We start from the raw sequence: 21,940 nt of genomic DNA, 5'->3' as shown, positions 1-21,940 counted from the left end.
TAACAGAAAAATGTGACTGGAATGCTAAGTGACCAAGAAATAACCAGACATTTTTTTGAAAACTAAAACTCTTATGAGGTTTTTCAAAGAACTGCTACGTTCCAAACCTTCTCAAACTGGGGCAAAAGTCTCAGGGTTAGAAAGAAAACCCGGCAGTAACTGGTACCTCATGAAATCAAGGGAGAAGCTCACAAAGGGCTTTTGAGAATCACTGCATCCGTATTACGTTCAAGGTGCAGAAGCAGGCGGGAGTGCTGGGGATGCCTTTCAGTAATGAATTCTGTCTACACAACCACAAAACACCCAAGAGTTTTCATTTAAATAGTGCTTTACCCCTGTCTTCTTAGTCTTATCTTGAAAAGTGCTCAACTCAAAAACACAAAGCATGTTGCTAACTGATCACTAATGGAAGTGGGGTGCTGGGACGCAGAAAAAGGACCGATCTCAGGAACAGAAACTCTAAGAAGAAAAGTCGCGCACTGTGCTGGGTGCTGGAGGTGCGAGGATGAGATGACGTCCTGCTGCCAAGGACCGACACAGCCGGCCCCACAAGAGCCGGGCTGCAGAGCCGCTTGGAGAGGGACAGCACGTGGGTGTGGGCTGGGGAAGGTCGGTCACAGAAGGCTCCCAGCAGGGCTAGCAGACCAGACAGGGCCAGGCGGGGCAGGAAAGGACCGATGTGGAGGAAGCGGGACAGGCTGCATCCTAAGAGGGATGTATCTGGCTCATGTCACTCTGTGTTGCTGGGATTCGACATTCGGTGGGGTGGGGTGGGGGGAGAGAAAGGGGACTTGTGGGAGATCAGGTGGTTCACACGTGACTTGCTCAATTCCCTCAGCAGTCAAGAGGCAGACATTCTCACTGCTACCGACATGGTGGTGGGGTGGGGTGGGGGGAGAGAAAGGGGACTTGTGGGAGATCAGGTGGTTCAAACGTGACTTGCTCAATTCCCTCAGCAGTCAAGAGGCAGACATTCTCACTGCTACCGACATGGGGACCTGAGAGGACCCCAACGAGGGGCAGGGGAACAACGCCTGCCTGGGCTTGCTCCATAAACGGGATGCAAAGGCTCAGCCCTGCTGAGAACTGGCAGCTCTTGTCAGGTGTGGGACCAACCAGACAGGCGGTAACACCGGGAAAACAGCTGGGATTCTAAGAAAGATTTTCCAGGAAAATGTAACCCTGGGGGGTGAATCTTCTCAGCTTTTTAAATTATAGTCATGTTTAGAATTGAGAAGTAGAACATGGAGAAGAAACTCTGGGCAGCCCACGTGGACACAAGTTCACGAGGACAAGGGCACAGGCCGTGAAGCACAAAGCCACCCTCACACGCGACCTGGGACCGTCAGCACACCCCTGCTGCTGTCTCGTGCTGGGGGACCTCCTATACCACTCCACGACAGCCTCATGATGCAGGGGGGCTGAGGCAAGACTCAAGCTACGTCCCATCCACGGACTTGTAGTGACAGCTGAGGGGGCTTCAAAAAGTTCATGGGAAGACTTGTAATGTCTTTCAATTCTACTTTTCCATGAACTTTCTGAAGCAGCCCCATATTACATATTTGGGGAGATACATTTTCTGGAAAGAACATAGCAGAACTTCAACATCCCCCAAAGTGCACCAAAGTAGTAAAAAAGAAACAGCAAAGACTTCTCAGTGAGTGAGAAAAGTCACTGCAGAGGCAAAAGGGAATTTAAGAAATTCTAAGTAAACCAGAAGAGAGGGTGGGGCGACCTTGCACTGTGAATCCGTCCTAGTTACTCAGAGCACCTTGGGTGGCCCTGCTGCGACACTTGCTGGAGGAGCCCCAGCCTAGACCCTTCTAGCATGTGGAACCACAGAGGTTCTGCTCTGGGAGTATTTCGTTGACGAACAAACACCGCTGGGTTGTCCACACAGTTCTAGTGCGGGGTGTTGGTCCTTAAGAACACAGATGGTGACAATGCTTTCAGGTGTGGAGGTGACATTTGGGCAGATGGATGAAGGCTGATAAGGCGGTTTAGGACAGTTTCTTTGGGGAAAAAAAATATCTATTTTGGCCAGGCTACAAAAGTGGAAAAGTTTCACAGGGAAAAATCCAAAGATAACATGGGTTTATTATTGGGCAGAGCTACTTTGGGTCTCTCCCTTTTGATGCTTAGCCTGTAGCATCCTGAAAATATAAATGCAAGTGCACACCCAGAATCACGACTTCACACACCTTACTAAAGGAAAGAGAAGCTACATGGGGGCCACTTTTGAACATCAAGACATTTGAAAAGGGAATCAGGGTAAAATTTTTCACGGCCACTATCCAACCAATGCACGTTCTTGCTCTCTTTTCCTTTTTTCTTACATTTTCCTTCCTTTTTGTTTTTTTGAAAGAGAATGTGCCAGAGTGTCACAGGGAGCCACTTGTAGATAAATGAGGACTCTTGGAAGCTGCAGATGCCACTTTCTGAAGTGCTACTCCAGGGGCTTGGAACAGCCACACACAGGCGGGCGCACGTGTCCTGTCCCCGTGACGCGCTCACCTGGTGAACCTGGCGCGCTGGGCTTTCTAAGAGGTGACTCCTCGTGAGGAAAAGTCACGTAGCTTCTCAGACCTCCACACCACAGGATGTCATCAAAGGAGAGTCTGCCTCGATGAATCCTCAGTACATACCGAGGAAGGACAGGAGCGAGGAAGANGCTGCATCCTAAGAGGGATGTATCTGGCTCATGTCACTCTGTGTTGCTGGGATTCGACATTCGGTGGGGTGGGGTGGGGGGAGAGAAAGGGGACTTGTGGGAGATCAGGTGGTTCACACGTGACTTGCTCAATTCCCTCAGCAGTCAAGAGGCAGACATTCTCACTGCTACCGACATGGGGACCTGAGAGGACCCCAACGAGGGGCAGGGGAACAACGCCTGCCTGGGCTTGCTCCATAAACGGGATGCAAAGGCTCAGCCCTGCTGAGAACTGGCAGCTCTTGTCAGGTGTGGGACCAACCAGACAGGCGGTAACACCGGGAAAACAGCTGGGATTCTAAGAAAGATTTTCCAGGAAAATGTAACCCTGGGGGGTGAATCTTCTCAGCTTTTTAAATTATAGTCATGTTTAGAATTGAGAAGTAGAACATGGAGAAGAAACTCTGGGCAGCCCACGTGGACACAAGTTCACGAGGACAAGGGCACAGGCCGTGAAGCACAAAGCCACCCTCACACGCGACCTGGGACCGTCAGCACACCCCTGCTGCTGTCTCGTGCTGGGGGACCTCCTATACCACTCCACGACAGCCTCATGATGCAGGGGGGCTGAGGCAAGACTCAAGCTACGTCCCATCCACGGACTTGTAGTGACAGCTGAGGGGGCTTCAAAAAGTTCATGGGAAGACTTGTAATGTCTTTCAATTCTACTTTTCCATGAACTTTCTGAAGCAGCCCCATATTACATATTTGGGGAGATACATTTTCTGGAAAGAACATAGCAGAACTTCAACATCCCCCAAAGTGCACCAAAGTAGTAAAAAAGAAACAGCAAAGACTTCTCAGTGAGTGAGAAAAGTCACTGCAGAGGCAAAAGGGAATTTAAGAAATTCTAAGTAAACCAGAAGAGAGGGTGGGGCGACCTTGCACTGTGAATCCGTCCTAGTTACTCAGAGCACCTTGGGTGGCCCTGCTGCGACACTTGCTGGAGGAGCCCCAGCCTAGACCCTTCTAGCATGTGGAACCACAGAGGTTCTGCTCTGGGAGTATTTCGTTGACGAACAAACACCGCTGGGTTGTCCACACAGTTCTAGTGCGGGGTGTTGGTCCTTAAGAACACAGATGGTGACAATGCTTTCAGGTGTGGAGGTGACATTTGGGCAGATGGATGAAGGCTGATAAGGCGGTTTAGGACAGTTTCTTTGGGGAAAAAAAATATCTATTTTGGCCAGGCTACAAAAGTGGAAAAGTTTCACAGGGAAAAATCCAAAGATAACATGGGTTTATTATTGGGCAGAGCTACTTTGGGTCTCTCCCTTTTGATGCTTAGCCTGTAGCATCCTGAAAATATAAATGCAAGTGCACACCCAGAATCACGACTTCACACACCTTACTAAAGGAAAGAGAAGCTACATGGGGGCCACTTTTGAACATCAAGACATTTGAAAAGGGAATCAGGGTAAAATTTTTCACGGCCACTATCCAACCAATGCACGTTCTTGCTCTCTTTTCCTTTTTTCTTACATTTTCCTTCCTTTTTGTTTTTTTGAAAGAGAATGTGCCAGAGTGTCACAGGGAGCCACTTGTAGATAAATGAGGACTCTTGGAAGCTGCAGATGCCACTTTCTGAAGTGCTACTCCAGGGGCTTGGAACAGCCACACACAGGCGGGCGCACGTGTCCTGTCCCCGTGACGCGCTCACCTGGTGAACCTGGCGCGCTGGGCTTTCTAAGAGGTGACTCCTCGTGAGGAAAAGTCACGTAGCTTCTCAGACCTCCACACCACAGGATGTCATCAAAGGAGAGTCTGCCTTGATGAATCCTCAGTACATACCGAGGAAGGACAGGAGCGAGGAAGAGAAAGGGAAAGAGGGAAAGAAGGAAAAAGAAGGAAAGAAGGAAAGGAAGAGCGTGAGCACACGAAGACAGCGGGCACAGGCAAAGCAGGAGAGAAGGGGAGGCACAGCAAGGACAGCCTGCAGAGCAGCTCCTCGACGCCGACCTGCTGGCCCCGACGCACGGATGCGACGCGGCAGGGCGTGCCCCTGCAGAAGGCACTCTACGGCTTTAGCTGTGCCACTAATTTAGTGGCAGCTGTGACTTATCTTTCGTACGACTAAGGGTTTAGACACATTTTCACGTTCCTTGTGCTTTGTTCCCAACTTCAGAGGTAACTTCATTCATTTATTCCCTCACTGTTTCCAGGATTCTTCTTTGGGGGCTGGTGGTTATGGCGACTGGCACAAAATCTTTGTTCATGTTACATCAGACACTAAAGCTTGAGGAAGGCTCCTATCCCCACCACAGCGGGATCACCGGCTGCTCAGGCCTCTGTTGTGAATTAGTGAAATAAGATCCAAATACATCACTGGTGGGTTCTTACAGGACAGATGTGAAGACTAAGAAAAAAGTAAACACATTGACAAAAGAATACATAGAAACCTAGTCCGTGACTCGTCCATTTCTCTTCCTGGTCACAATCCTTAGAAGCTTTCATTCAATGGAGAGAGTCACGCAGTGCGAACAAGCTGTGTGTGAGCACAGCAGTTTAATTCTGTTTTTTTTTTTTTTTTCGTGTCTGGCAACGGATCGCAACCCTCAGTGTCGCGCCCGTACCGGACCGGGACCGGCAACGGGATCACAACCCTCAGCACTGCACCCGCACCTCGCTCAGCCAGTGAGCGGGAACCGGTCTGCATGTGGGATCCGAACCCTCGGGTGGGAGCGCCGCCGCACTCCCAGCACAGCAGTTTAAAAGGGTGATACCAAGAGTAGTTCCCTTCAAGGACCCGGCCATCTCATTGAGCGGGAACCGGTCTGCATGTGGGATCCGAACCCTCGGCGGGAGCGCCACCACACTCCCAGCACAGCAGTTTAAAAGGGTGACACCAAGAGTAGTTCCCTTCAAGGACCCGGCCATCCCACGGCTTACGTACACACCACGTCGTGAGAGAGAAAGAAGGGGAAGCCATGCTCCTTTCAGCTTTCTCTGGAATCAATTCACGAAACTTCACTGACATCTTGAGACGGCACAACCCTGGACCTTCAGGTGAGGAAGACCACGCCACGGCAGGTCGCCAGCTGCCTCATCTGCCGCACTGACTGCCTTCAGGACTCCTACGAGCTTCAGGCAGCCCACGGGCGACGGCAGCGATTCACTCCAAGCACAGGATGGACTGCAGCTGTGTCCCCTCCCAGCACCTCTCTGTGCTCATGACTCACACGAGCTGGCTCTCTGTTCAGAAAAGTACCTCGATGGCCTCTGATGTGAGAGGGCAGAGTAAGGAGCAAGCCAACACGCCCCGCTCAGGAGTTCTGAGTTCACAGGGGCAGCCTGAGAGGGGACTAAGGGACCCACAAGAAAGAGAAGAGGGGACAGGAGAGACAGTGGAAGCCACCAAAGGAAAGGGAGATGGGAAGCAAGGGTCCGCTGAGAAACACCCCCAAAGCAGAAAACGGCCAGTACCTTCTCATCAGGGCCACCTGCCGTTTGGTTTTCAGTACCTGTCTGGCCTGGGCTACACGCAGCCTCACTGTCACATGTCAATCAAATTTGCTCTACACTCGCCTAGGGTTGGCACTGCTTTGGGGCAAGCAAAAGAAGGGTGGCATGTTTGGGTTGAGGTGGCCAGCATGGGAGGGGATGACCACAGAGACTTGAGAGGGGACAGCCAAGAAGCCAGCTGCAGCATGGAGGAACCCAGGACTCCACGGGGTAGCCCTGGTGCCACTTTAGCTATAAAGGAAAAGGCAACTCTATGAGGCAACAGGCATCTGGACAACGGGACTTGAAAGGAAGGAGGGAATCCTAGAACTTTTTCTTTTCTTTGGAGGGAGTGTCAGGATTAGAGCTTAAGGAAGCATCCACCCGGCGACAGAGAGCCCCGAAGCTGACGCGCCACTTCGTTTCATGGCAGTGGTGCCATAAGTGCCCCAGTGGAGGAGAAGCAGAGGAGCGATGCTGAATGTCAGTGCTTTCATGACTGGGAACTCACCTGGAGAGAGAATGCCCGCAGAGCAGGAATCGGGATCAAGGCGGCCATGAAGAAGGCTGTGACGTTGCTGATGGAAGTGAGGGCGACGCTGGCTCCCGTGCGCTTGAGGCATTCTCCAGTCCTGTCCTGAGGATGAGAAACCACAGCACTGACAGCTGCACTGGGCAGGGTCTCTTTGGAGCACAGACCACGTGAGCAATTCAGACATGTGGTAAAATAACCCAAAAGTGTTTATAATGTTGGCATCAGAGGACAGGAAAGAGGTCTCACTGCCTCCCCCCACCAGCAGCAGCATTATTCAGTGCTGTCTACACGTCACGTGTTCTTCCTGGTTATTACCATCCAAAGCAGAAAGCCGCAAGATAATGATCTAAGTACATTTTTAATATGATTTTAAAGGGGCAGGAGGCAAAGTGACAGAAAACCTCAGAGAAGGAAATGTGGCCTTAGGAAAAGTTACAGAAATAGGGTGTAAAGTGTCGCACTAAAATAAACTCCCATATCTCTAGAGGTACTCCCAATGGAGCCCTTGGGGCTTCTCATAGCTAATATGTGTCCTGAGAGTTTTCCAGCTTGATTTGTTTATCTAGAGCCAAAAGACAAGTCATCTGACTTGGGACTGAAATAGTTATTGGGACAGACTGAGAAAAATTAAAGGACAAACACTCAGGAACAGAGGAGACTCTGGGTGTCCCCAAAGCTTTCTTCTTTTGTTTTTCTATTACCTCAAAAGGGATTCTTTTATTCTGTCCGGTTTCACTAAATGCATGTGCCAGAAGGAAAACGTCATCCACGCCAACTCCAAGAGCAAGAAATGGCAAAACCTGCAGTGACAACAGGACAGCGGTGTTAGACACGTGAGGTCCAGTTTGATGACTCTAAAGCGATTTCAAACACTGCCACCAGGGCCCCTCCAGCTACCCCCAGGGAGCTCGTGTTGGCTCATGGTGAAGAGTGTCCTCGTGTCAGTTTATATCCCCAAAGTCTCCAGCTTCACCTCATAGTAAACCTTGTACGTTGCTATTGCTGAGGTCCATGTACAATAACTTTTTAAAGTTAATAATGAGAAGGAATCTACTTCATCTAAAGCAGCGGTTCTCGGTGTGCTCCCTGCACCACCGGGAACTGGTTAGAGTCACAAGTTCTTGGCCCCACTCCAGACCCACTGAGTTAGAAACTCCAGGGGTGGGCCCAGCAAGCCCTCTGGGGATTCTAATTCCCACTAGAGTTTGAAAAGCATGGCTCTAGTAAGTGATATAAATTCCTGTAAGCCCATGAGACTCTCTGCCCACTGCCCAGGTGGTCTGTTTAGAGACAGCGCTCCCCAGACAAGTGGCATCCTATCGGAAAAGGCTGGAAGACCCTTCGGGTGAGACGGACACACAGAAGGCTGGCTGGGCCAAGCCTGTGGTCTGTTTAGAGACAGCGCTCCCCAGACAAGTGGCATCCTATCGGAAAAGGCTGGAAGACACTTCGGGTGAGACGGACACACAGAAGGCTGGCTGGGCCAAGCCTGGGTAGGGGTGTTTGTCAACACAGTAAATGAATGGCTCCTTTAGTACCTGAGTTGTTGCAGCGTTAAAGGAAATCCCGATCAATGAGCACAGGCCCAATCCTGCAGCCACTGACAGTGCAACCAACAGGACGCCAGCCAGCCCCACGGCACCCTGGGACTTGGAACAGTCCCAGCGCAGCATGGTTAAACAGGCATAGGCAAGCTGCAAGCAGAACAACGGGGGGCGAAGGAATGAGGGGGGTGGGGGGAGGAGGAAGGGCACAGAACAAAAGCCGAACATTAGAATGTGTAATGATTCTAATGTTTTCCCCCACCTATTACCCCAAATCAAAAGGTAGAACTTATTAAATCCAACAACAGCAAAACTTTACATTACAGACGTCACACAGAATGATGTGAGTCAAAGATGGGCAAACTGCAAATGGGAAAAAAAATGCTTTACATGACCCCTTTTTAAACTGTGATAAAGCTGAGCTCTCCCTGTCTCGGGTGCATGTGTATGTTAAGAGCAGTTAAAAAGCAGGAGCGGTCATGGAAAGGTAAAAACTAAAAACCAAACCCAACCAAACCCAACCCCCAGGAGCAGGCAATCGGTATTGTTACCATCAGTAGGTAGCCGCTGGCCACTCGGATGACGCTGACATCAGAGAAGGATTTTAGGATGTCATCTAGGGTCGTGGTGGTGAAGGACAGCACCTTCTGAGAGGAGTTCTGTGCGACGCTCTGATGGACCACCTGCGGTCACAACACAAGGCTAAACTCCCAAATGGAATTAAAGCCTCCACAGGCTTTAACAGCACAGACCTCAGGTGACACACCCCACCGCCACTGTTTCTCTCATGCATTAGAAAAAGTTCTACATGATTTAGGTGGAGTGGAGGGGGGTCGAACTTGGACTAACATCAAACGACCCTGGGTCTAGGACAAGGAGGGCTACTGCTCACAATGAGAACGTGCCGTGGTGAGCCAGTGTCACCGGGTTCCCTCCAAGCATGTCATTCACTCCCTGCCTAAGGCTGCCATCCTGCCTCCGTAACTCTATAACTGATTTGTGGTCCCATCGGCTCCCCTAATCCAAAACAACTCATTCTTAGGGACACTCCTCCCCCTTCGTCTGCTGGCCACTTTCAAAAGGTCACATGCAGCTCAGTAGAGGTCACTGCTTGGGAAACAAAGGCCAGCTCCGGTCACATGACCTAAGCAAGGGGCCTGCAGCTGTGAACAGATTCTATGCCTTGCTAATGTTTTCCAGACACCTTTTCTTGCTAACCAGAAAATTTTAGAACAGCTCCAGAGTTCACAGTTGGTTGCTAAAAACACGTCTACGGGAACCCCCGTCAGAATTTTTGTCTCTTAGATATTATCCTAAGGTTTTCAATATCAAGAATAAGAAATAATGTTTCCATCCCATCAAGTTCCCAGAATTATAGCTTGTTTTAAAAATAAACCTAGTGGAAAAAATGTTTTAAATAATGGTGCAAATGAAGAACTGCGCGACAAGTGGGCCTGGGCCCAGATTCAAAGGCTTCCCAGAATTATAGCTTGTTTTAAAAATAAACCTAGTGGAAAAAATGTTTTAAATAATGGTACAAATGAAGAACTGCGCGACAAGTGGGCCTGGGCCCAGATTCAAAGGTGGCTTACCTCCACGTAGGTCCTCTGCCAGGCCTCCAGGATGGCCGCAGCCTTGTCCTCGTTCCAGTTGATATGAGAGACGTACTCGTAGCCCTTGAAGTGCTCGTACATCTGCTTGGGAGTCATCAACTGGAACATGGTCTGCAAGGCGTGGGCACTGGGGCGGGTGGGGGCATGACATCAGCATCCCCAGGAAGCCCAGATGAGCGCCCCCACCTCACGGGAGGCAACTCTCTCCTTCTAGGTGAGCACGTGTTTCCATTCAAACGGGACCAGGATGGTTATTTTATTTAAGAGATTGATGTACCCTATTAAAGGTGTAACCTTACAAACCTTTTACAGATATACCCAAAATTAAATTAATAGGCAATTTCCTTTCTCAGTTTCTACTCCATGAGACAGGAAGGGGAGAGGAGTAGATAGCTTGGCCAGATATATATACTGGGCTCAGCAGTGCACACCTGTTGTTCAGAAATCCCAGACGACAGCTTTCCCAAGGGAGAAATCTCAGACAAAACGCCTGACACCTGACTGACCATAGTGCACAAAGGATAAGTCTTGCTCAGCCTTTAGTTCTTAACAATATGTGACGCTGTGCGGCCCACATCATTTAATGTCATACGCTATGACCAATGTCTCCTGCCCACTTTACACTTGCCCCCATTTTCTACATATAATGAGCGGGTCTCCTAAAACCCTAAAGTCAATAATTACAGTCTTGATAAAAACTACAAATCCATTGTTGAAAAATTTCCCACAGGGTGCTTTTACAAGCTGGTTTGGTCTGCTAACATTCCCTAATATTCGATTATGCCAGACGGCTAGCTAGAACAGTTAAGTACTAATACAAATACCACTGCAGATGTCAGAAGGGAAGTGGTTTTTGAGGAAAGGAGGAAAAATGGATGGCTGGGATCTCACTCCGTGCATCGCATTACCTGACAAGTTTTCCAGTGCTGTTCTTGACGGTGCCACCCACCACCAACTCCTCCTGCCAGTGCATGTACTTTCTGGATAGCCCATGACAGCCACCATTCAACACGAGGGCCACATCAAGAGGCTGGAGTAAAAAGACAGCCACACAATTATGGGACTTAGTAGGCAGGTCACATGCCTTGTTAAAATCCAGTGCATTAAGGGCTTGTTTGTCCAGAGAGAACGTCAATAACGAGGCTAATGAGAGGCGTATGGCAAATCTTATGGCAAAATTCAGCTCTGTCAACAAACGTAGTTCTATAGACAAAAAGGGTCATGGAGAATGAAATCTCAAAAATGAAAATCATAAGGAGACCTATACAAGGAAACAAAAAAAATGTTGCTCTCTGCCCCTTCCCACAACTATGGATGACCGTACTCACTTTGGTTGAATTTTTGTTGGGGGCTGTGGCTGGGCAGTCTGGATCGGCCGGATTGAGGCAGGGACGGTCCATGTAACCATGACCAACTTCAGCCTTATTCAGCATTTCCTCCCAGCTGTCCACTTGATAGTTTATTTTCTTTAACTCTTCTAGGAATTCCAAAGGGTCAAAGTTTGTCCACCGCAAAGGAGGTTTACCTCTGCAAAATAAATCAGGAGATGAGACCATGAAAAGAGGTTTCCAAACTCTTAGTACAGTAGTAAGTCTGCATATATTGCATCTGTGCTACAAGAGGCTTATTGGTAATTCTGCAATTCTGGGACCCTGGCATTAAAGAAATAAATGTTTCTTTCCAGTATAGCTGTATGCAAACTTAAGTCAGTATGGCAAGCAGAGGGCTTATAAACTAACAAAGGCGTTAAAGAATACTTAATTGCCAATAGATTGTACTTAACATCTAAAAATGAAATTAGCCAACAGGTGCTTCTAAGCAGAAGACTAACCAAAATTTTAAAAAAAAGAGGGGGGATCACAATGTCAAATTAATACTTGCCAGCCTAACAAATGCCTTGTCAATGTCATCAATCACAATATTTGATCTCTGCTACCTTTCACAATCCCATGCTTATGAGCTCTCTCTGACAGCCTGGTTATCAAGCCAGCAAGCCCCCTGCAGCCCCTGCCATCCCCACCATCACAGCCACTTCCCCCACACTCAGTTTTGAATTTGTACTGTTGACAGACCAGAAAGGCTTTTGGCTGCCTGTTATGTGGTTCAAACCACACTGTAGCTGCTTAACCAGGCTGAAGTCATTATTCAGAATATCCCAACCAGAAAACACAAAACCCCTTATTTCCCATCTAAAACTGTACCCTGAAGGTCAGGGGATGGCCGCTGCAAATTGCTTTTGCAGATCTGTGCAAGCCAGGAGAGAAACAATAACCCAAGCACTAACTCTTGCATAATTAAACTGAAAATGCCTACACTGATTAACAATTATTCTTTAAATGATGCAGTATATATAATATCCAACTGCTAAACTGTGAAGCATCCCCTACCACGGCCTTCAAAGGCAGCGGATTTCCCTCTTAAATGCCATTAACGTGATCCAAAGAAAGGCTTGCATTTTACTTCACAGGAAGATCATCAACTTCAACTCAAAATATTTAGTTCTGACATGTACCCACTATTAAATTCTCTCCTTAAAAAATAAGTTAAATGCATAAGTGCCTAGTGTGCAAAACTGCAAACATTTTAGAGTTAAAAATCACACATACTCTGCAACAATTTGCATTTTATTTGCATATAAATAGGCTGGTAAAAGTGAATGAAATTTAATGATGCCTACTGAACTTTTTTCTGAAAAGAGGAAAAACATTCTGCTGGAATCCCATCTCTCCCTATTATTGACTCAAAAAATGCACATGGAATTTCAATGTTTTCATTTCTTGTTCAAAAGTAGAATAGAATAAACAATGATAAGCAACATTAGAAACACTGAGTCCTAGAGTTTGGAAGTCACAGATATTAGAAAACACTATCACACACTTACAGGAGGTAGGCTGTCCCAGACTGTAACTTTGCCCCTTCCCAGAAGCAGTCCAAAGGTGTAATAATTAAGCAAGGGTAAAGATATTCTATTATCTGTCAAAATTAAAAAAGAAGAGGTTATGCATTAGGCTGAAACATACCACTGGGGTGTATTTGAGAATTTTTGAGAAATTTTTGCAAACGACCAAGAAAATATACCTGATCCATGTAACCTGTTTCTGTGATGAGCTCTCCTGATTTGTAACATAAATGTTCCAATTTCCACTGCCTATTAAAAATTAAAAACAGATATAAAAATTTCTTGTTATAATAAAGGATGTTAGTGCAAAATCAGAATGACAGAACATCAGAACAAACCACAACTTCGATCACTTTTAAGCATCTGTCAAAACGAGCAGAGCTTTTGCCAAGTAGAGAACCAGCAAGCTTGCTTTAATGAATAGATAATACTCAATTGTAATTAACATGTGGGGTGTTTATGTAAATGAATGTTACCAAAGTACTTGAAAAGTCTTGTTTTCCTAAGTGTTCTCCCAATAATCTTGTTTACACCATTAATCTGCTTTTCTACATACATTAAACAACTCCAGGGCAGCACAGCTGAATTATCACAAATTCAAAGTAGGTGGGGACTAAATTAGTCAGGTTTATAATGTATTGACATATATGCAGGTGGGGAAATATTACTTCTTACTGGCAGATAATGTCCTTATTAATAGGTAGTGTTCAAAATGAACTCTTCTGCTCTTAACCATGCATGTTGTAAAAAACATTTGCCAAGCAGATCAAATTCCCACTTTACAGTCTCTTTTATTCTTGTCTTACAGAAATGCTACATTTAATATACATGATAAATGTATATTAAAATGATGTATTTAATAAATATACAGGTCAAGATTCAGAGTTTTGTTATTTCTAGAAGAGTGCTATATATAAGACCATGCCTTTCCAAGTGTGTAGAGAGATAAGCCTAACTCGAAAAAAAGGAAATCTGGAAGGGGTGGGGATAGGAAATCCAAGAGAAGGAAAAAAAAAATCAAAATAAAAAACTCTCCCCAAATTGCTCCTATGGGAGGCCTGTCTTCACCCAAAGGAGCTTTCTGGACTTTACAGTCTTCCCTGTGCTCCCCCCAGAACCTTCCCTTCCATCTTTCAGCCCCCTGCTGAAATGCCACCCTTCCACTGGGCTTTCTCTGACCAGTGCTGATGAAAACCACCCCTTTCTCTTGAACTCTAGAGCACCAGCTGGACAGGGCTCCTGCTTGGCACTTGGAGCACCTGGAGCAGAGACTGCTAGCGCTGGGCTTCGTACATGCCTCCTAATTGACGTCATTCCTTTCCCTGAGAGCAGAACTTAAATACCCATCCATCCCCCCACCCAACCATGTATCTATCTTTCTTTTATTTATTTATTTATTTATTTATTATTATTTTATTTTTTTTTCCTTTTTGTCTTTTTTACTGACCGGTAATGGGATCGCAACCCTCAGTGTCGTGCCAGTACTGGGGACCGGCAACGGGATCGCAACCCTCGGTGTTGCGCCCGCACCACGTTCAGCCAGTGAGCGGGAACCGGTCTCCACATGGGATCCGAACCCTCGGCGGGAGCGCCGCTACGCTCCCAAGCGGCGCACTCTCCAGTGCGCCACCGGGCCGGCCCTCTATCTTTTAATTCTACATGGCATCAATATGGAATAACCAGCATTAAGTAGGTTCTCAATTATCATCACTTGATCAACTGCTTGAGAAGGGCACAGTTGCACACTAGAAAAACCACTGGGCTTGGAGCCAGAATAAAAGGGTTTAAAGCCTGGCTCTATCATTTAATAACTTTATGAACTTGGACAAATGCTTTATAATCAGTCTAATTCCCAGTTTTCTCATCTAAAAAATACGATGGGTTGAACTATGTGTTCATTTCTCAGGGGGCCATCTCAGCTTAAGAAGAGTGTGATTTCGCTGTACACATCCTCACATCTTCTGAAGTGTGTGACAAGTCCCTCAAAGCAGGGCCCACCGTGTAGGGACATGTCAGCATGCTTACAGTGGCCCTGGACACTGCCCCCAGTTCCCCACAGGGCCTCCACTAGCAGACTCAGTGGAACTGGCCGGGAGAGGCTTCCTCAAGCGCTCGTCACAGACTGGAGGGCGCGACTACCTGACGCAAGTGCTGAAACACCTCCTCGCACCTCCTGAAGCCCCTTCGCACATATACCTGATCTCGATAGCACACACGATCATAAACCTAGTCTACAGACGTGGAGACAAGAGTATGCCGAGGACACGGGACTTGTCACGGGTTGTGCTGCTCCCTAGGGTCCAGTCTCAAGCTAGAATGGGTCTCAGAGTCAGTGCAGGTTAGTCCACAGGCAGCAGAGGTTAGAGCAGAAACGAGTACAAATCCTAATTCTGTCCTCTGCACTGGTTCTCCTGGCTCCCGAGCAGGTCCACACTGCCACTTCCTCACCTCTGCTGTGAAAACTGAACCGTGCTGTCCCGACTCCTCAGTTAAGAGGCTAGAAAGCCTAGCAAAGGGGATGGATTAGGTGATGCCAACTTAGTGGTCCCCTGAAAATGGGGTTTAAGTGATGGCAATCTCAACAGGCAGTTAACAGACTCTGAACACCCACCCTGTTCTAAAGGCTGGGGTACGAGGGGACGGGATGAGGTCCCTGCCCTGAAGTAACTGAGTTTAGACACATTAAAAAAAGAAAAAGAAAAAGAAAAAAAGACAAGACTGTTAGTATTGTTCCAGAAGTCTCCCTAATCTTTTACTCTACCCACAGCACTGTTAAATTAGCTGTGATGCTAAAGGCTGACTTTTTAAAAACTTGTACGTGGATCCACCATATGTAGCCTGTCAGCAAGAATTCCCACGGTGGCTCAACCCGTTTGCTTTGTGACACACACCAACCATGAATACAAAGTAACCAGAAATAACTGCTTCCTTTCTTCTATCTTTTTCTATTCTTTTCTCTGCATTGTTTGTAAGTTAAATAAAAGCAACTCAAAATGTAACTGCTCCAAAAATGTCTTAAGCAACAAAGATAACTACCATGTTAACAAAATATTTAATTAAAAAAAAATCTGAAGCAATGAAACAAAACATCTTATAGCCTGGGTACATAGCCACCCAAGTGGAGCAGGATCAGTGTCACTGGGGATAGTGCCAAAATACTTATTGAAAACACATTATAAAGTAATGTACTTGCTTTGTTACCAAACTCTAGAAACAAATCAAGATGAAAAAAAAAATCATCGCAGGTGCATTTTCGGGATACCCTTATTTACTAAAATAAAGGGGGGCTGAAGCAGCAGCCTCTCCCCAGCGCCTCACCTGCTGCACACGTCCAGGCGGACTCGGCTGGCCTTACCTGTTGTACATGTACACGTGGACTCGGCTGGCCTGGAGCGCCGAGTCCAGGTGTTGGAGGAGCGCTTCTGTGGTCAGGACATTAGCACCTTCTTCTTTCGGGGTCTGTATCATGAGCTGAGGATTAAACATAGCCTCTTCTCCAATCTTCTGGCGAGTATAATTTAATTCACGACTTACTCGTCCACCAACTGACAAACATGTACAGGTTTCAATTAGAACAGCAAAACCACTGCAAATGAACGTTCTATCTGTTACCTCACTCACAGACATGGGATACACCGTAAACTCAGCTCAGGCAAATGGCTGATGTTTGAGGAGTAACATTTACTTTATTATTAACGGCAATGTTAACTTCACCAATCTTAACATATAGAAAATATTCACTGAGCCTGATAATGGCTGTGTGCTTCGTGCACATTCTAAGAGGGGTAGGGAAAGGAAAACCTGAGACACCTTTTCCTTGCAGACCAGACCAAATAACCCTGTTACAATTTCTTTCACTTGTATAAACAATGTGCCCTGCAGCACATTTCAAGATAAATGGCTTCAATTTACACTCTTCTCCTAAGTAATCTGGCAAGGGTAACAAGGAAATGATCCTCCTCCATGGAGAAAGAAACAAGGAAAGGTGGCAAGACTGTGTTCAGCACAAAACTTGCCAGGAGAAGATAAATAATGTGATTCAAGTCAGATGCACATGGGGACCCACTTGAGAGGGACAAATGGATCAGGAGCCCAGTTCTATCAGGCTCAGCTGGTCAGCGTCCAGAAACCACAGGTGCCAGGTTCTGAGTCACCTGGGGGCGGGCGACCTGTGTTTGGAAGCTCCCCAGGTGATCCTGAACCTGCTGTGGAGGCTGGGAAGCCCCAGCTGGCTGGCTGTGCTTGTGCAACAGGTGGCCAAGCCGTGGACACCAGTCCTGCGAACTGCTTTTTTCTCTTCCTCTCCCTTTCACATCCTCAGGCTCAAGCTTCTATTCAAATACAGTTCTGGACTAAGCCAAGCTCAGAATGCTGCACCTGCGCTAGGAGGTACCTCAGGAAGTTACAGAAAGAGGGTCTTAGTGCCCCTTCCCCCCACCCACACGCTCCAGGGCAAAGACACTGAGTCTGAATAGCTCCTAAAGTCACTGATAGTGAATGTTTACTGAAAAGCAGGCCTTCAGCTATAGTTTAGAAAGAGCTCAGTGATCGTAGCTTTCCCACGACGAGGAATCCTTTTTCTTCAAGTTTAGTATTCAAGGACATAAACATTTGGTTTGGGCAAGTAAATAAGTGCTGGGAACAGGGGATTGTTTAGTTCTCTTGGCATATTTTATAAACAGGGGGCAGGCTAAAAAGCAAATAATGCCCTCATTAGGAAAACTAGTGCAGATTCACGGACTGGCAGGGGTCTGCGCAGGTTCACGCCTACGCCAAGGCCACCGCAGGGCTGAGAGGTGAGGTTTCTTTTGCGCACTGTGTGTGGGGTGGGGGACAGCTGTATTGGGTGGTTGATAAAAAACATGAAGACTCCTGGGTGCAGAAAACTTTGACAAACGCCACGGGGAATTGCCGAGGCCAAGTGATCAATCTGAAGTTAGAGGAAGACCACAGGAAACACTGGGAAACGACTTGCATCAGAGGATGCATATGCAGAAAACCGCCGGCCTTCCTGAGGCCCCACCGCAGCCTCCGAAGGCAGGGTCTTGCCATGCTGGCAGTCACAGTGCATCATATGATGTGGACTTTTGATCAGTTAACTAGTGGACTGTTTGATTCAATCCACATCCTCTACAGGTGGAGAAGCTGTTAGAGACTAAAAATCCAATTACTAATCCAGGTCACTTCTGAAAAGCTACAGCTGCACACCAAGGAGCTCGAGGCAGCCTTGCTCAATCCCTTCCTTTTTTCTGGCGACATCACATCTAATGCCCCAAACCTAGAAATCATTACTATTTCCACCTGCCTCCTCAAATACAGGCATAGCACATGACATTTCACTCTGCTTACAAAGTTACACTTCCTTTTACCATTAATGGAACTTAAAACTTCAGGCAACTTAAAATCACGATGGTAAAAACAAACAAGAAAGCACCCCCACCCGCTCAGCATAGGGACCTAGGCTGTGCCACACCCTGCTTCTTCCAGCGAGAAACACTCCTCCGCAGGATGCCACCCCCAGGCCTTCGCAGAGCAGCTGCCTGTCACAGAAATAGAGATGCTGATGCCACATGGAGTGGTGGGAAAGGGGGAAGGTACTCCAAACAGGATGGCCAGGGAAGACGCCAGGGAGGTCACATTTACGGTGACTTTGAAGAGCTGTGGGAACAGTGTTCTGGGTAGAATCGCAACTCCGAAACCCTCATGTTTAGCTTGCTGCAGGGAGAGAAAGGAGGCAAGTGTGGCCAGAGCCTGGTGAGACCATAATTATGTCATTCAGTTGCCTGCACTGGTAGACTTAGCTCCTTCTCAGGTATACTTGTGTCATAAACTGCACGACATTCATATGTTCTTACATCAGTATTCGCCCAAGGAGCTCTGGAGCAAGCTGCCAGAAACAGAAACCCCTCTGGACAGGGCAATTTTACGGACTTGCCTGACTTTTGCTACCCCAGAGAGTGCCTGTCCTAGATCACTGCTGACTGACAGCCTGGCGCTGTTCACTACCTTGCTGCCCACCCTCCTCACCGTCCAGCAGCACGGAGCTCTGCGCCCAGGAAGTCCCACAGAACCCACTTCAGATGACTGAGATTACAGTCGTGGTCTGGGGAAAAAGGTTTTCTTCCCTTCTCTTTTCCATTTTCAAGGTCAGAGTCCTTACGTATTTAAAAAATAATCTAATGCTCATGAACTACTCAGAGGAAAACTATTGAACAGAATGAACCATAAAACCGATATCTGTCATGCAGATGCAGGTGCAGGGAGCCAAGTTAACAAGACATTACTGCCGTGTGTGGTCTAGGGACAACGTATACCTGCTTCCCCTTTTGGGGGGTTTATTGCTGTTTCTTGATTTTTCTTCAATGAACATGTATAATTAAAGACATCAAGAAGATAAAAAAGAAAAAAGGGAAAAAGAGATGTGAAAACTACTTGGTAGGGATCTGATTTAAAAACTAGCTCCCTGCAAAAATAATATGCATCTCCATCATACCCTTTAGTTCTCTTATTTTTTCCTCCCTCTTCATTCCCCCAACACAACAATTTTAACAATAAAACAACAACCAGCCTCTTTGAACATGACTCAGGAAACATGGCATCTAAGGATCCTGAGAAACAAAACAGCCTTTCATGGTGGTGTGGTGCTTTCCATCTGCACAGCCTTCAACACTCATTATTTACTTATTTAGAAATATTCTGGTTGCTGCTGCTCCTCCACTGAGGTGGGGCCAGCTGTACTGGACAGACAGCAACAATGGGGATCAGAGGACCCAGGTTCTCAGCACTGCCACTTGTGGCAGAGAGGTTTGGGACAAGTCTCAGGATAGTTGAACCTCAAGAACTGTCTCTGTAAAATGGGGGTAAAATACTACCACTAACCTCACAGGATGATGTGGGGATTAATTGACAATGTATGTGAAACCTCCCGAACCCTTACCCAGAAGCTGAGCAGGTGTTCTTATCGCAGAGCTCACGTCATTGCCCTCACTTTACAGAAAAGGAAACACAGCTGCAGAGCTGGTGTGACGTGCCATCCAGCTAATAAGAAGCAAAACTGACCCCTTAACCCCGAGTCCAACTGTGAACCTGGGTACAGCAGAAAAGAGGTGGCCTAGGAGCAACAAATTCCCAATGTCGGACTATATATATTAAGCTCACAGCTAGAACTTTTAGAATGCATGAAAGTATAACACAAGACAAATACTTGGTATATTTATTTAAAGGACAGTGACATCACCTTAGAGATTCTTCTCTGCCACCAAGGAGATGCAGTTTTTTCCAACAGGGCCCCGTGGGCCTGCAGTGGACAGGCCCCATTTCCTTCTGGTCTCCAGAGGGGCTTGTCTTAGAGAGGCAGAGAGATAGGGCATAGAGAACAAGCATACCTCAGTGTCTTTACCTGCAAATTCTGCCATCTCACTCTCCAAAAATCAGAGACTTAAACCAATTCTTTGAAAGAGGCAGGGTACAGATCATCACTTCTGCAAAGAACTTCTTGAGCCTTTCCTCCCCAAATCAAGCCAAGCATGGTTTTCCAAAGAGAAGAAGGGTCAGCACGGGTAGGAAACCACTCGACCCAGGGGCCCATACCTCCGGGCCAGTGCTACTCCAATCCATGGCACTCAGGAGATGTTCTCCAGCTGTATCATTCCTTAGCACAGCCTTCTGCAAAGAACTTGAAATGTCTGTGGCATTCATGCAAAAAACCTTTTAGCAAAAGTTTACTGTGACTCACATAAAGATGATCTGCATGACCAACCAAAGTTTTAGGAAATTCGAAGTCACTTAAGAGAGGTACTGTCCCCTGTCCGCTCACCTCTGTATGTGGGGAGCAGAGGCACACCAGAGGCACTGGTACATGCTCTAAGTATGCTGAATGAATAAATGAAGGAAGGTCTCAATACAGAGCCTGGGGAACAGGCAGTCATCTGTACAAGATATTAATTTCCTCCCAAGTCTTTAAAAAGTCAGTCAAAACAAATGATCCTTTCAGCCTGAAAAGTACCCACTCGGAGCCCAATTAGGGAAGTAGGGTCTGTGGATATGCAAGCATGTCATTGGCATTGGACTGATCCCATGAATTATCTAACGGCCACTAGAGAAATTTTCCTTCCTTGAGTGGCTTCAGGTCTTTCCTTCAGTGTTGCAATTAGTTATTGTGAGGGCAAAAAAGTACAAATCTCTAAAGGGTGTAACTGCAAAATTATTAGCATTGGCTCATTCTCTAAATTAAAAAATTTTTTAAAAAATGGAAGATTCAGCAACTTGGACGACTGGCTGAAAACTCATGGGCTGTGAGTTTTAGTCACTCTTCCACTCAACTTTTATTCATGAAGAGCCAACTGCTGCTTAAGCTTCTGGGCTGTTCTTGTGAGATTGTGCCCTTGGGTGTTGCCATGGGCAAATGCAAGAATCAGATAGCTCAAAGAGACTTTCCCTGCATGAAGTGATCCCAGTGAGATGACAACCACAAACACAGGACAGGGACACAGGTACCCCCCTGCGCCGAGCCACACGAGGGAGGGTGTGGGCTGGGCGCAGGTAGGGCGCCTGTGCCGCATGGAGGCCGCGCTGCCATGCACTGCCCTGTCATCCACCTAGCCCCATGGCCTCCTCTGCAGACCTTTCCCTGAAGCCCACCTGCCCGCCCTGTCGGACAAGCAAGTGAGCCCAGCACTGTGCCCTCACTGTGGAAGCTCCCAGTGCCATCAGCTCCCAGGATGACACTGCCTCTGTCGGGAGGCCCCTTCTTCTGTCACTGCTGTGCAGGGACAAGCGAAGGCTGTGCATGACCCCATCTGTGACAGGCCCAAGGACATTCCTGGAGGGCACAGCTGGAAATGGCCTCTCTCCCCAGCTGCATACTTGCCAAGCTGTGAGTGCCTCAGGTCCTGCCGACCTCCCTGATGCTGCAAGCAAACAGATGCAAGCCCAAATCCCATCACTCTGCAGGAGTGAGGCACGGCGGGTGGGACACGGCACGGCTCGCTCTGTCACGCGCCACCAGGCAGCAGAACCTGTGGCCCAAAACAGCCTGTTTCTGTCAGGCAGGTTCTTAGTTCCTAGTTGAGGCCTTCTAGCATCTTCATTCAAAAAATAAACATAGAAAGCATCCCAACATCAACAAAACCTAAGTGCTCTCTAGGTGGGCTCTCCATCACAGCATTTGGGCTGCTTCATAACATTAACCCTAGTTCC

At 47.3% G+C, this 21,940-nt stretch overlaps 1 protein-coding gene across 2 annotated transcripts in view; it reads right to left on the bottom strand.

The window, feature by feature from the left end:
- Positions 1-16,283, bottom strand: part of PTCH1 (patched 1) — a 44,653-nt gene extending 28,370 nt beyond the window's left edge. For both annotated transcript variants that reach the window (XM_008567176.1, XM_008567177.1), the window contains exons 1-10: positions 16,098-16,283; positions 12,922-12,991; positions 12,725-12,816; positions 11,172-11,370; positions 10,752-10,873; positions 9,823-9,970; positions 8,782-8,913; positions 8,225-8,380; positions 7,388-7,486; positions 6,663-6,788 (exon numbers count right to left, since the gene is read on the bottom strand). In XM_008567176.1, the coding sequence (XP_008565398.1) occupies positions 6,663-6,788; positions 7,388-7,486; positions 8,225-8,380; positions 8,782-8,913; positions 9,823-9,970; positions 10,752-10,873; positions 11,172-11,370; positions 12,725-12,816; positions 12,922-12,991; positions 16,098-16,228 (1,275 nt within the window). In that variant the 5' untranslated portion in view covers positions 16,229-16,283. The remainder of the gene's footprint in view (positions 1-6,662; positions 6,789-7,387; positions 7,487-8,224; positions 8,381-8,781; positions 8,914-9,822; positions 9,971-10,751; positions 10,874-11,171; positions 11,371-12,724; positions 12,817-12,921; positions 12,992-16,097) is intronic.
- Between the last annotated feature and the right edge of the window lie 5,657 nt (positions 16,284-21,940).

Source organism: Galeopterus variegatus, unplaced genomic scaffold (assembly GCF_000696425.1).
Source record: "Galeopterus variegatus unplaced genomic scaffold, G_variegatus-3.0.2 Scaffold302, whole genome shotgun sequence".
Classification (NCBI taxonomy): domain Eukaryota; kingdom Metazoa; phylum Chordata; class Mammalia; order Dermoptera; family Cynocephalidae; genus Galeopterus; species Galeopterus variegatus.
This window is presented reverse-complemented; position numbering and strand designations above follow the sequence as displayed.